The sequence below is a fragment of the Ranitomeya imitator genome, chromosome 5, assembly GCF_032444005.1.
Source record: "Ranitomeya imitator isolate aRanImi1 chromosome 5, aRanImi1.pri, whole genome shotgun sequence".
In the NCBI taxonomy this organism is placed as follows: domain Eukaryota; kingdom Metazoa; phylum Chordata; class Amphibia; order Anura; family Dendrobatidae; genus Ranitomeya; species Ranitomeya imitator.
The window spans coordinates 499546352-499561377 of NC_091286.1; the positions used below are offsets into that span (position 1 = coordinate 499546352).

The following is a 15026-nucleotide window of genomic DNA, read 5'->3' on the forward strand; positions in this document are numbered from 1 at the left end:
CAGGGCTCAGAAGGGAAGGAGCGCCATAAGACTTTTTCAAGCTAAAATTAGCTGAAATTGAGATCGGACGCCATGTCGTGTTTGGTGAGCCCCTGATGTGCCTAAACAGTGGAAACCCCCCACAAGTGACCCCAATTTGGAAACTAGACCCCCTAAGGAACTTGTCTAGATGTGTGGTGACAACTTTGAACCCCCAAGTGTTTCACTAAAGTTTATAACGCCCGGGCGTGAAAATAAAAAATCCTATTTTTTTCCCACAAAAATGATCTTTTAGTCCCCAATTTTTTATGTTTCCCAAGGGTAACGGGAGAAATTGGACCACAAAAGTTGTTGTCCAATTTGTCCTGAGTAGGCTGGTACCCCATATGTGGGAGAAAACTACTGTTTGGGCACACGTCAGGGCTCGGAAGGGAAGTAGTGACGTTTTGGAATGCAGGTTTTGATGGAATCGTCTGCGGCCGTCATGTTCCGTTTGACGAGCCCCTGATGTGCCTAAACAGTGGAAACCCCCCACAAGTGACCCCAATTTGGAAACTAGACCCCCTAAGGAACTTGTCTAGATGTGTGGTGACAACTTTGAACCCCCAAGTGTTTCACTAAAGTTTATAACGCCCGGGCGTGAAAATAAAAAATCCTATTTTTTGCCCACAAAAATGATCTTTTAGTCCCCAATTTTTTAATTTCCCAAGGGTAACAGGAGAAATTGGACCACAAAAGTTGTCCAATTTGCCCTGAGTACACTGGTACCCCACATGTGGGAAAAAACTGTTTGGGCACACGTTGGGGCTCGAAAGGGAAGTACTGACGTTTTTGAATGCAGACTTTGATGGAATCGTCTGCGGGCGTCATGTTCCATTTGCAGAGCCCCTGATGTGCCTAAACAGAAAAAAAAACACAAGTGACAACATTTTGGAAAGTAGACCCCCAGAGAACTTACGTAGATGTGCCAACTTTGGAATTATTCTATTTCCTGGAAAGTAAATTAGTAGTGCATGGAGGTGTGGTACAATTTAAAGCAATCCTTCATACACAGGCCAGGTTTGTCGGGGCAGGTGTCGCATTGATAGGTGGTGTCCCTTCGAATTCCTCTTTTGTAGCACACTCGGCACCTTTTTTGTGGCTTACCTTTTCTATCAGTTGGCGGGATCACCCCAGGAAAATGCTGGCCTGGTACGATACGTGCACCTTCAGTTCCAGAAGTACTGGGGCCCGCTCCTTCACTCGTGCCAAACATCAGGGCCTTAACCACTACCTCCTGGAAATGAAGGTACGACGTATCGGTGTTGCGTGCACATCGTGACAGCAGGAAAGCGTTGAGCATTGCCATTTGTACGATGTGCACGGACAGCTTTTTGTACCACACCCTGGCCTTTCTCAAAGCACTGTACGGTTGGAGGAGTTGATCGGAGAGATCAACGCCCCCCATGTTTTTGTTGTACCCAAGTACACAGTCCGGTTTGAAGACCTGTGCAGAGTTACCCCGAACAGTGCTGAGGGCGCTGCCATCACCGTGTATGGTGGTCAACAGAAGGACATCCCTTTTGTCCTTGTATTTGACAACCAGCAGGTGGTCGCTACATTGGGCTTTGCTCTCACCTTTTCTGAGAATCTGCCTACGTAGAGTCTTTGGGAGGCCTCTCTGATTTTTGCGGACAGTACCACAGGCTGCGGTACCTCGCGCAAAGAGAGATTTGTAGAGTGGCATGCTGGAATAAAAGTTATCGGTATAGAGGTGATAACCTTTATCCAGCAGTGGGTGCACAAATCCCACACAATTTTCCCACTCACTCCCAGGATAGAAGGACACTCAGGCGGTTCAATCCTGCTGTCCTTCCCTTCGTAGACTCTAAAGCTGTGGGTGTACCCTGAGGTACTCTCACACAGCTTGTAGAGTTTGATTCCGTACCTGGCCCTCTTGCTGGGAAGCCGAGCCGCCCCTTAAAATGAATTAAGGACTCATCCACGCAGATGTCCCTTTGAGGCACGTACACTTCTGCAAACTTTTTGTTGAAGTGTTCGATGACCGGCCGAACTTTGAACAGACGGTCAAAGTTGGGGTCATCTCGTGCGGGACACCGTGCATTATCGTTGTAATGCAGGAACTTATGGATGGCCTCAAAACGCGTCCGGGTCATGACCATTCTGAATACTGGAGTGTTATATAAAATATCCACACTCCAATATTGCCGAAGTTCAGGCTTTTTCAGAATCCCCATATGGAGGACCAGGCCCCAAAACTGCATCATTTCAACTGCGTCTACAGGAGACCAGTTAGAATATGATGAACCCGAGTTTTGGTCCAAAAATTGCCGAGCATACAGATTAGTTTGCTCCACCATGAGGTTGACGAAAGCCTCAGAGAAAAAGACTTTGAAAAAGTCTAGTTCTGTGAGGCCGGTGGTGTCAAACTTGATTCCTGATTCTGCCACAAAATCAGGAATCAGTGGCTCGTAATTTTCGGGGGGCGTGGTCCATATGGGATCCGCAGTGGGGTGTGCTGGTTCGTCTTCAGCAATGGTGGGCGCTTCATCTTCATCAAAGATGGGCCTAGCCTCATCTTCTGTCCTGCGGCATCTGCGTGGCGGTTCCGCAGGGCCGGAGGAGGAAGATGAGGAGTGGGAAGAGGATGAGGAAGAATCAGAAAATTAAAGAAAAGTGGGATCTTCTCCCTCGCTATCAGTGTCGGAGGCAAGGAAAGCATATGCCTCCTCCACTGAATAGCGCTGTTGGGACGAACGGGACGAGCGGGACATTTTTTTTGTAAGTGTGGTGCTTGAGTGTACTTTATTGGTAACTATGTGTAAGTGTGGGGGATAGTGCTTGGTGCAAACTACTCTGAAAAGAAACAGCTAAAGGAAAAAAAAATACCTTTGAAAGAAAAGTATAAAACAGCAGGCCCTAGCTCTGATAAGTGAACCGCGTCACTTACCAAAGTTTGGCGGCTGCTGGGTGTGTGAACGGGGATGTGAAAAAAAAAAACGCAGGCACGAGAGCTCTGATAAATGAACCGCGTCACTTATCAAAGTTCAGTGGCTGCTGGGTGTGTGAACGGGGATGTGAAAAAAAAAACCCGCAGGCACGAGAGCTCTGATAAATGAACCGCGTCACTTATCAAAGTTCAGTGGCTGCTGGGTGTGTGAACGGGGATGTGAAAAAAAAACCCGCAGGCACGAGAGCTCTGATAAATGAACCGCGTCACTTATCAAAGTTCAGTGGCTGCTGGGTGTGTGAACGGGGATGTGAAAAAAAAACCCGCAGGCACGAGAGCTCTGATAAATGAACCGCGTCACTTACCAAAGTTCAGCGGCTGCTGGGTGTGTGCACAGGGATGTGAGAAAAAAAAAAAAAAGGAAAGCACGGGTTAGACGCGGCGGGGTGAGTGCACGGAGATGTGGGGGAAAAAAAAGGAAAGCACGGGTTAGATGCGCGCGGGGTGAGCGCACGGAGATGTGGGAAAAAAAAAAGGAAAGCGCGGGTTAGATGCGGCGGGGTGAGTGCACAGAGATGTGGGGAAAAAAAAGGAAAGCACGGGTTAGATTCGCGCGGGGTGAGCGCACAGAGATGTGGGGGAAAAAAAGGAAAGCACGGGTTAGACGCGGCGGGGTGAGCGCACGGAGATATGGAAAAAAAAAAAAGAAAGGAAAGCACGGGTTAGACGCGGTGGGGTGAGCGCACAGAGATGTGGGGGGAAAAAAAAGGAAAGCACGGGTTAGATGTGCGCGGGGTGAGCGCATGGAAATGTGGGGAAAAAAAAAAAAGGAAAGCACGGGTTAGACGCGGCGGGGTGAGCGCACGGAGATGTGGGGAAAAAAAAAGGAAAGCATGGGTTAGATGTGCGCGGGGTGAGCGCACGGAGATGTGGGGAAAAAAAGAAAAGGAAGGCAAGGATCAGATGCAGATGCTGGGTGAGCGCACCGGGATGTGTTAAAAAAAAAAACGGCAGGCACGAGAACTTTGATAAGTGAACCGCATCACTTATCAAAGTTCGCGCGGCTGCTGGGTGTGCGCACAGGTGTGGTGAAAAAAAAAAAGGAAAACGGCAGGCACAAGCTCTGATAAGTGACCTGCGTCACTTATCAAAGTTTGGCGGCTGCGGGATGAGTGTACGGAATTGGGCAAAGGGGGCTGCTGAAAAAAAAGCGAGCACGAGTGTTGATCGGTGAACTGCGTCACCAATCAATGCTCGGCGGCTGCTAAACGTGCGCACGGAGGCGGCTCAAAGAGGGACGGAGGGGGTAAAAAAGAGGGGGAAGGGGGGAAGGGGAGGAAGAAGGCGAAGGGGGGGATGGGGGGGTGAAATGAGACCGGGTAGGGGCTGTTAGCACTTACCTTTTGTAGTCTCTCTTCTTTCTTTGGTTTTCTTTCTTCGGTTTTCTTTCTTCTTTCTTTCGCTTTTTTTGTATCGCAGGGGGTTGTGGTGTTACAGGCTTCTGTAGCACCACAAAGCCCAGCAAGACAGGATCTGGCTGTGTGACCGCTCAGCAGGAGTCCCTCAGCTAGAGTGAGGACCCCTGCAGAGCGGTCACACAGGTCACCTGCAGGTGACAGACAGGTCACAGAGCGGTCACACCGCTGCTGTGAGCTGTCATTGGTGGGATCGAATGATAACATCGATCCCACCAATCCCTGCAGGGCTTGGTGACCATAGCAACTGCCTAGGATCCCTCCGATTCTAGGCAGGTCACTGCCAGGTCACCAGCAGGGCACACAACGGTCACAACGTGACCGCCGCTGTGCCCTGTGATTGGCGCGATCGTCTTGGGCTGAAAGGTGGCAGATGAGGTTTAACAATGATAAATGTAAGGTTATACACATGGGAAGAAGGAATCAATATCACCATTACACACTGAATGGGAAACCACTGGGTAAATCTGACAGGGAGAAGGACTTGGGGATCCTAGTTAATGATAAACTTACCTGGAGCAGCCAGTGCCAGGCAGCAGCTGCCAAGGCAAACAGGATCATGGGGTGCATTAAAAGCGGTCTGGATACACATGATGAGAGCATTATACTGCCTCTGTACAAATCCCTAGTTAGACCGCACATGGAGTACTGTGTCCAGTTTTGGGCACCGGTGCTCAGGAAGGATATAATGGAACTAGAGAGAGTACAAAGGAGGGCAACAAAATTAATAAAGGGGATGGGAGAACTACAATACCCAGATATATTAGCGAAATTAGGATTATTTAGTCTAGAAAAAAGACGACTGAGGGGCGATCTAATAACCATGTATAAGTATATAAGGGGACAATACAAATATCTCGCTGAGGATCTGTTTATACCAAGGAAGGTGACTGGCACAAGGGGGCATTCTTTGCGTCTGGAGGAGAGAAGGTTTTTCCACCAACATAGAAGAGGATTCTTTACTGTTAGGGCAGTGAGAATATGGAATTGCTTGCCTGAGGAGGTGGTAATGGCGAACTCAGTCGAGGGGTTCAAGAGAGGCCTGGATGTCTTCCTGGAGCAGAACAATATTGTATCATACAATTATTAGGTTCTGTAGAAGGACGTAGATCTGGGGATTTATTATGATGGAATATAGGCTGAACTGGATGGACAAATTTTTTTTTTCGGCCTTACTAACTATGTTACTATGTTACTATGTTACTATGATCGGCGATTGCGCCAATCCGGGGGGGTTTTGCCGGTGCCTGGCGTTGCCAGGCACCGGCCCTAGGATCGAGTACGTCGGTACTCGATCCTAACCTGTGACCTCATTGTTTCAGCCGCTCCGATTGGCTGAAACAATGAGGAATGCTGTGATTGGCTGTTCAGAATTAAACAGCCAATCACAGCGATCCAGAGGCCTTGGGGGCGAAGCCATGCCCGGGGATGTCGGCGCCATCTTCCTCCAGGTAAGATGGCGCCGGAAATTTAATGCGATCACCGCGACTTAAGTCGCGATGTCGCATTAAACACTATGACATACTATCCCGTCACTGGGAATTAAGTCCCAGGTCACCTCGACGGGATAGTACGTCATATGGGATTAAGGGGTTAATAAAAATATTATGTTTTAAATATATCACATCTGCTTATGCCTCTTTTTCACCTATTATTGTTAGGGTGTTTTTTGGTATGATAATGTATATTTGGAGGTGATGAGTCCACTCTTTTTTTTTGGATTTTGGTTATGTACTTGCCCCATATAGTACTGCACAAACGTTTTGGCCCTACAAGATGCCCCATACAGACACTTGCCCCATATAATGCTGCACAAATCTTGATTATGGCTCCATACAGACATTTGCCCCATACAGTGCTGCACAAACTTTATGGCCCCATAAATGCTGCATACAGACACTTGCCCCATTTGCTGTTGCTGCGATAAAAAAAAATCACATACTCACCTCTCCATCGCTCAGGCCCCCGGCACTTTCAATATTCACCTGACTTTGTTCCGGCGTCGCTCCATCTTCAGCATCTTCTGCACTGATGTTCAGACAGAGGGCGCACACTAACCACGTCAACACGCCCTCTGACCTGAGCGTCACTTCCGAAGACGCTGAAGATGGATCAGCACCGGAACGGGGAGCAGGTGAATATTGCGCTGCGCAGCGCTCCCTTCCCCGTTATACTTACCTACTCCTGGCGCGGCGCAGTCCCTGCTTCCCCGCAGCTTCTTCCTGTATTGAGTGGTCACGTTACCGCTCATTACAGTAATGAATATGCGGCTCCACCTCTATGGGAGGTGGAGCTGCATATTCATTACTGTAATGAGCGGTACCATGTGACCGCTCAGTACAGGAAGAAGCTGGGGCACCTTGGGAAGCAGGGACCTGCAGGGTCCACGCCAGGAGTAGGTGAGTATAATTTGACAGCCCCCGCTCCCCCTCCCCTGCCGCCCCCTGGGTATGACCCGAGTACAAGCCGAGAGGGGGACTTTCAGTCACAAAAAATGGGCTGAAAATCTCGGCTTATATACGGTAACTATAGCGCAAAAACGTGATGTGATAGAGAAATTCTAAGATCAGATTTGAATTCAGCACTCTCAAATAAGTCTAAAACTGTTCTTAAAGTCCATGCAAGAATTTTTTTTTGTAGACCAGTGTTATATATAACCCACAATGTCAATTGTTGTGACAAAAGTATCCAGCCTTTTTATTAATGCTGATAGAGTATCTGCCATCATTGCTTCCTACATTAGGGAATTCCACAATTTGACTGCACTAACTGTAAAGAACCCCTTCATATTTACATGACGGATTCACCTTAGATATCATATGACCAGTTAACTCTTTTGATGATGACCAAATACTATTCACTCATAATTTTACATTTGTACAGTATCTAGTCTAGATAATCCTCTGACTTTCAAACTGAAATTTGACTTAAAAACAAAGAGGATACATTATCCCCTATATGCCAGTTTCATAAAGTAATAAAAGTAACTAAATTTAATGCTAAGCAGTATTTGTGCAAAAACTTTGAATATATTTGCCTTTTTCCACTAGTTCGGTAGGCAGTACATAGTAAAAGAACATAGCCCATTATGCCAACATGTATATATAGGTTGTAGACTGGCTTAAAAATGTACTGATAAGGTTCCAACAAAGTGTATTGGAAAGTTAAAGGGAACCTGTCACCCCCCCAGGCGTTTGTAGCTAAAAGAGCCACCTTGTGCAGCGCTAATTCTGCATTCTGTCAAGGTGGCTCATTTAGTTCGGGTCCCTGGCACTGCTGAAAGAATCATTTTTGAAATTTGTCCCTCATACCTCGAAATTGCCACGGGGCAGGTCTTTCCCCCCTAATCCAGACGCCTCACAGCCGTCACTCATGGCCTCTGCGCGACTGGTGCCGCCTCCTCTTCCTTCATTAGCGTTCCAGGCGTTCCAACTAAAAGAGCCACCTTGTCAAAAAGCAGTATTAGTGCTGCACAAGGTAGCTCTTTTAGTTACAGACGCCTGGGTGGGTGACAGGTTCCCTTTAATAAAAGTTACTGAAAGGTATTTTCATTGTAACATAGGTACAGAAATTGTTAAAACAGCTCTCATAAGAAATATGTCAGTAATGTAATGAAATGTTATCAGACATATAGCATTGCATTATTTTTGAAGCTTAGAAAATACATGTTTATTGCAGTTACACAGTCTGGTGTGATCTATTACATGTTCTCTTTTTTTTAGAGCTTGTTTTCCGAGCCTTTGTCTACACAGACTACTTCAATGCAAGTGCTTAAAACACTCTGGGAGAAAACCCAACTGAAGGGAACGCATAGCTTCGAAGCATCCATAATTCAGTCTCTGTTTCCTCAAAAAAAGGTGATTCAAGCATATAATACTTGACCAGAAAAATGAGAATATACTAAAGCTAGTTTAAATTAACAGCAGAATGTAAAGTAATATCCTTCCTGAATTCAGAACATTTGCTTTTAGCTTTCTCTAAGGTACAAATCAATGTATAGACTATAATATGGGACATAGTTTCCTGGAATGAAATAGATCTCAAAATTACCAAATTACCAACATTTACAGTCGGATGTTTGACTTTTACTGTTCATGAAATTTAGGATAAATATACTGTACATACTGGCTCTTATACATGAAGCTGGCCATACATTTAAGTAATCCGTTCACTAGATGTGCATTTCTAATAAGACCCCATACACATTAAATTAAAATTAATGAAAGTGAGCGATTGCATCCATCAGTTAAAAAATTAACTTAAAATAATAATTTTAGCTGATTGATCACAAGCACTCTTAATTTGAGATGAAGGAGGCTCTGTTTGATTTTTTTTCGAGGTAAAAGATTTTTCGTGCAAAGGAATATCCTTTATACGTTTTGCCCTTTGTCACTGAACATATAAGGTCAAGGTGAACACCTATGACTGCCGTCACACTAGCAGTATTTGGTCAGCATTTTACATCAGTATTTGTAAGCCAAAACCAAGAGTGGGTGATAAATACAGAAGTGGTGCATATGTTTCTATTATACTTTTCCTCTAATTGTTCCACTCCTGGTTTTGGCTTACAAATACTGATGTAAAATACTGACCAAATACTGCTAGTGTGACGGCAGCCTTAGACTGAGTTGGCATTATGATACAGTTATATGAAAAAGTTTGGGCACCCCTATTAATCTTAAGCTTAATGTTTTATAAAAATTGTTTTTTTTGCAACAGCTATTTCAGTTTCATATATCTAATAACGGTTGGACACAGTAATGTTTCTGCCTTGAAATTAGGTTTATTGTACTAACAGAAAATGTGCAATCTGCATTCAAACAAAATTTGTCAGGTGCATAAGTATGGGCACCCCACCAGAAAAGTGACATTAATATTTAGTGAATCCTCCTTTTGCAAAAATAACAGCCTCTAGTCGCTTCCTGTAGCTTTTAATGAGTTCCTGAATCCTGGATGAAGGTATTTTTGTCCATTCCTCTTTACAAAACAATTCCAGTTCAGTTAAGTTTGATGGTCGCCGAGCATGGACAGCCCTCTTCAAATGATCCCACAGATGTTCAATCATATTCAGGTCTGGGGACTGGGATGGCCATTCTAGAACAGTGTAATTGTTCCTCTGCATGAATGCCTGAGTAGATTTGGAGCGGTGTTTTGGATCATTGTCTTGCTGAAAGATCCATCCCCTGCGTAACTTCAACTTTGTCACTGATTCATGAACATTATTGTCAAGAATCTGCTGATACTGAGAGGAATCCATGCATCCCTCAACGTTAACAAGATTCCCGGTGCCGGCATTGGCCACACAGCCCCAAAGCATGATGGAACCTCAACCAAATTTTACTGTGGGTAGCAAGTGTTTTTCTTGGAATGCTGTGTTTTTTGGCTGCCATGCATAACGCCTATTTGCATGACCAAACAACTCAATCTTGGTTTCATCAGTCCACAGGACCTTCTTCCAAAAATAAATTGGCTTCTCCAAATGTGCTTTTGCATACCTCAGCCGACTCTGTTTGTGGCGTGCTTGCAGAAACGGCTTCTTTCACATCACTCTCCCATACAGCTTCTCCTTGTGCAAAGTGCGTTGTATAGTTGACCGATGCACAGTGACACCATCTGCTGCAGCAAGTTGATGCTGCAGCTCTCTGGAGGTGGTCTGAGGATTGTCCTTGACTGATCTCACCATTCTTCTTCTCTGCCTTTCTGATGTTTTTCTTGGAAACAGGAACACATGGGCTACTTGCACAGTGAACAAGTCTGTATGATCATGTTCACACACCACCAAGAAACCTGAAGACACAAAAGAGAATAGTAAAACCAAAAACACTCAGTTTGAAAAAATGTTGCAGTAATCCGCAAGTGCTAGTAAAAGATGTAAAAAACAGGGTATTTGGTTGATACGTTTTTTGCAAAAAATGTATACTAAGCTGCTCTACCAATCTTCACGGTATACCCTTATCAGAGCAGTCCTAACTAATGTATGCAATCCCTATCTGATGTATTTAAAAACCTGATCATCTGTATATAACCTGTGTGAACAGGGTTCAGAGAGGAAAAATCCATGTGTGCATACAGGGTAGAACAGCTTTTGTGCAGATAGCCCAAGAGGAGTGGTGGAACTCCCCAGTCTTGTAGACACAAGAGAACAATTATGGAAACAGGAACACATGGGCTACTTGCACAGTGAACAAGTCTGTATGATCATGTTCACACACCACCAAGAAACCTGAAGACACAAAAGAGAATAGTAAAACCAAAAACACTCAGTTTGAAAAAATGTTGCAGTAATCCGCAAGTGCTAGTAAAAGATGTAAAAAACAGGGTATTTGGTTGATACGTTTTTTGCAAAAAATGTATACTAAGCTGCTCTACCAATCTTCACGGTATACCCTTATCAGAGCAGTCCTAACTAATGTATGCAATCCCTATCTGATGTATTTAAAAACCTGATCATCTGTATATAACCTGTGTGAACAGGGTTCAGAGAGGAAAAATCCATGTGTGCATACAGGGTAGAACAGCTTTTGTGCAGATAGCCCAAGAGGAGTGGTGGAACTCCCCAGTCTTGTAGACACAAGAGAACAATTATGGAAACAGGAACACATGGGCTACTTGCGCAGTGAACAAGTCTGTATGATCATGTTCACACACCACCAAGAAACCTGAAGACACAAAAGAGAATAGTAAAACCAAAAACACTCAGTTTGAAAAAATGTTGCAGTAATCCGCAAGTGCTAGTAAAAGATGTAAAAAACAGGGTATTTGGTTGATACGTTTTTTGCAAAAAATGTATACTAAGCTGCTCTACCAATCTTCACGGTATACCCTTATCAGAGCAGTCCTAACTAATGTATGCAATCCCTATCTGATGTATTTAAAAACCTGATCATCTGTATATAACCTGTGTGAACAGGGTTCAGAGAGGAAAAATCCATGTGTGCATACAGGGTAGAACAGCTTTTGTGCAGATAGCCCAAGAGGAGTGGTGGAACTCCCCAGTCTTGTAGACACAAGAGAACAATTATGGAAACAGGAACACATGGGCTACTTGCACAGTGAACAAGTCTGTATGATCATGTTCACACACCACCAAGAAACCTGAAGACACAAAAGAGAATAGTAAAACCAAAAACACTCAGTTTGAAAAAATGTTGCAGTAATCCGCAAGTGCTAGTAAAAGATGTCAAAAACAGGGTATTTGGTTGATACGATTTTTGCAAAAAATGTATACTAAGCTGCTCTACCAATCTTCACGGTATACCCTTATCAGAGCAGTCCTAACTAATGTATGCAATCCCTATCTGATGTATTTAAAAACCTGATCATCTGTATATAACCTGTGTGAACAGGGTTCAGAGAGGAAAAATCCATGTGTGCATACAGGGTAGAACAGCTTTTGTGCAGATAGCCCAAGAGGAGTGGTGGAACTCCCCAGTCTTGTAGACACAAGAGAACAATTATGGAAACAGGAACACATGGGCTACTTGCACAGTGAACAAGTCTGTATGATCATGTTCACACACCACCAAGAAACCTGAAGACACAAAAGAGAATAGTAAAACCAAAAACACTCAGTTTGAAAAAATGTTGCAGTAATCCGCAAGTGCTAGTAAAAGATGTAAAAAACAGGGTATTTGGTTGATACGTTTTTTGCAAAAAATGTATACTAAGCTGCTCTACCAATCTTCACGGTATACCCTTATCAGAGCAGTCCTAACTAATGTATGCAATCCCTATCTGATGTATTTAAAAACCTGATCATCTGTATATAACCTGTGTGAACAGGGTTCAGAGAGGAAGAATCCATGTGTGCATACAGGGTAGAACAGCTTTTGTGCAGATAGCCCAAGAGGAGTGGTGGAACTCCCCAGTCTTGTAGACACAAGAGAACAATTATGGAAACAGGAACACATGGGCTACTTGCACAGTGAACAAGTCTGTATGATCATGTTCACACACCACCAAGAAACCTGAAGACACAAAAGAGAATAGTAAAACCAAAAACACTCAGTTTGAAAAAATGTTGCAGTAATCCGCAAGTGCTAGTAAAAGATGTAAAAAACAGGGTATTTGGTTGATACGTTTTTTGCAAAAAATGTATACTAAGCTGCTCTACCAATCTTCACGGTATACCCTTATCAGAGCAGTCGTAACTAATGTATGCAATCCCTATCTGATGTATTTAAAAACCTGATCATCTGTATATAACCTGTGTGAACAGGGTTCAGAGAGGAAAAATCCATGTGTGCATACAGGGTAGAACAGCTTTTGTGCAGATAGCCCAAGAGGAGTGGTGGAACTCCCCAGTCTTGTAGACACAAGAGAACAATTATGGAAACAGGAACACATGGGCTACTTGCGCAGTGAACAAGTCTGTATGATCATGTTCACACACCACCAAGAAACCTGAAGACACAAAAGAGAATAGTAAAACCAAAAACACTCAGTTTGAAAAAATGTTGCAGTAATCCGCAAGTGCTAGTAAAAGATGTAAAAAACAGGGTATTTGGTTGATACGTTTTTTGCAAAAAATGTATACTAAGCTGCTCTACCAATCTTCATGGTATACCCTTATCAGAGCAGTCCTAACTAATGTATGCAATCCCTATCTGATGTATTTAAAAACCTGATCATCTGTATATAACCTGTGTGAACAGGGTTCAGAGAGGAAAAATCCATGTGTGCATACAGGGTAGAACAGCTTTTGTGCAGATAGCCCAAGAGGAGTGGTGGAACTCCCCAGTCTTGTAGACACAAGAGAACAATTATGGAAACAGGAACACATGGGCTACTTGCACAGTGAACAAGTCTGTATGATCATGTTCACACACCACCAAGAAACCTGAAGACACAAAAGAGAATAGTAAAACCAAAAAAACTCAGTTTGAAAAAATGTTGCAGTAATCCGCAAGTGCTAGTAAAAGATGTAAAAAACAGGGTATTTGGTTGATACGTTTTTTGCAAAAAATGTATACTAAGCTGCTCTACCAATCTTCACGGTATACCCTTATCAGAGCAGTCCTAACTAATGTATGCAATCCCTATCTGATGTATTTAAAAACCTGATCATCTGTATATAACCTGTGTGAACAGGGTTCAGAGAGGAAAAATCCATGTGTGCATACAGGGTAGAACAGCTTTTGTGCAGATAGCCCAAGAGGAGTGGTGGAACTCCCCAGTCTTGTAAACACGAGAACAATTATGGAAACAGGAACACATGGGCTACTTGCACAGTGAACAAGTCTGTATGATCATGTTCACACACCACCAAGAAACCTGAAGACACAAAAGAGAATAGTAAAACCAAAAACACTCAGTTTGAAAAAATGTTGCAGTAATCCGCAAGTGCTAGTAAAAGATGTAAAAAACAGGGTATTTGGTTGATACGTTTTTTGCAAAAAATGTATACTAAGCTGCTCTACCAATCTTCACGGTATACCCTTATCAGAGCAGTCCTAACTAATGTATGCAATCCCTATCTGATGTATTTAAAAACCTGATCATCTGTATATAACCTGTGTGAACAGGGTTCAGAGAGGAAAAATCCATGTGTGCATACAGGGTAGAACAGCTTTTGTGCAGATAGCCCAAGAGGAGTGGTGGAACTCCCCAGTCTTGTAGACACAAGAGAACAATTATGGAAACAGGAACACATGGGCTACTTGCACAGTGAACAAGTCTGTATGATCATGTTCACACACCACCAAGAAACCTGAAGACACAAAAGAGAATAGTAAAACCAAAAACACTCAGTTTGAAAAAATGTTGCAGTAATCCGCAAGTGCTAGTAAAAGATGTCAAAAACAGGGTATTTGGTTGATACGTTTTTTGCAAAAAATGTATACTAAGCTGCTCTACCAATCTTCACGGTATACCCTTATCAGAGCAGTCCTAACTAATGTATGCAATCCCTATCTGATGTATTTAAAAACCTGATCATCTGTATATAACCTGTGTGAACAGGGTTCAGAGAGGAAAAATCCATGTGTGCATACAGGGTAGAACAGCTTTTGTGCAGATAGCCCAAGAGGAGTGGTGGAACTCCCCAGTCTTGTAGACACAAGAGAACAATTATGGAAACAGGAACACATGGGCTACTTGCACAGTGAACAAGTCTGTATGATCATGTTCACACACCACCAAGAAACCTGAAGACACAAAAGAGAATAGTAAAACCAAAAACACTCAGTTTGAAAAAATGTTGCAGTAATCCGCAAGTGCTAGTAAAAGATGTAACAAACAGGGTATTTGGTTGATACGTTTTTTGCAAAAAATGTATACTAAGCTGCTCTACCAATCTTCACGGTATACCCTTATCAGAGCAGTCCTAACTAATGTATGCAATCCCTATCTGATGTATTTAAAAACCTGATCATCTGTATATAACCTGTGTGAACAGGGTTCAGAGAGGAAAAATCCATGTGTGCATACAGGGTAGAACAGCTTTTGTGCAGATAGCCCAAGAGGAGTGGTGGAACTCCCCAGTCTTGTAGACACAAGAGAACAATTATGGAAACAGGAACACATGGGCTACTTGCACAGTGAACAAGTCTGTATGATCATGTTCACACACCACCAAGAAACCTGAAGACACAAAAGAGAATAGTAAAACCAAAAACACTCAG

The 15026-nt window shown here is 43.5% G+C and overlaps 1 protein-coding gene across 1 annotated transcript in view; it reads left to right on the forward strand.

The window, feature by feature from the left end:
- The window catches only part of VEPH1 (ventricular zone expressed PH domain containing 1), an 881348-nt gene that overhangs the window by 626482 nt on the left and 239840 nt on the right, over nt 1–15026 (forward strand). Inside the window, exon 10 of the mRNA XM_069726749.1 lies at nt 8127–8261. Within this exon, the coding sequence (XP_069582850.1) occupies nt 8127–8261 (135 nt within the window). The remainder of the gene's footprint in view (nt 1–8126; nt 8262–15026) is intronic.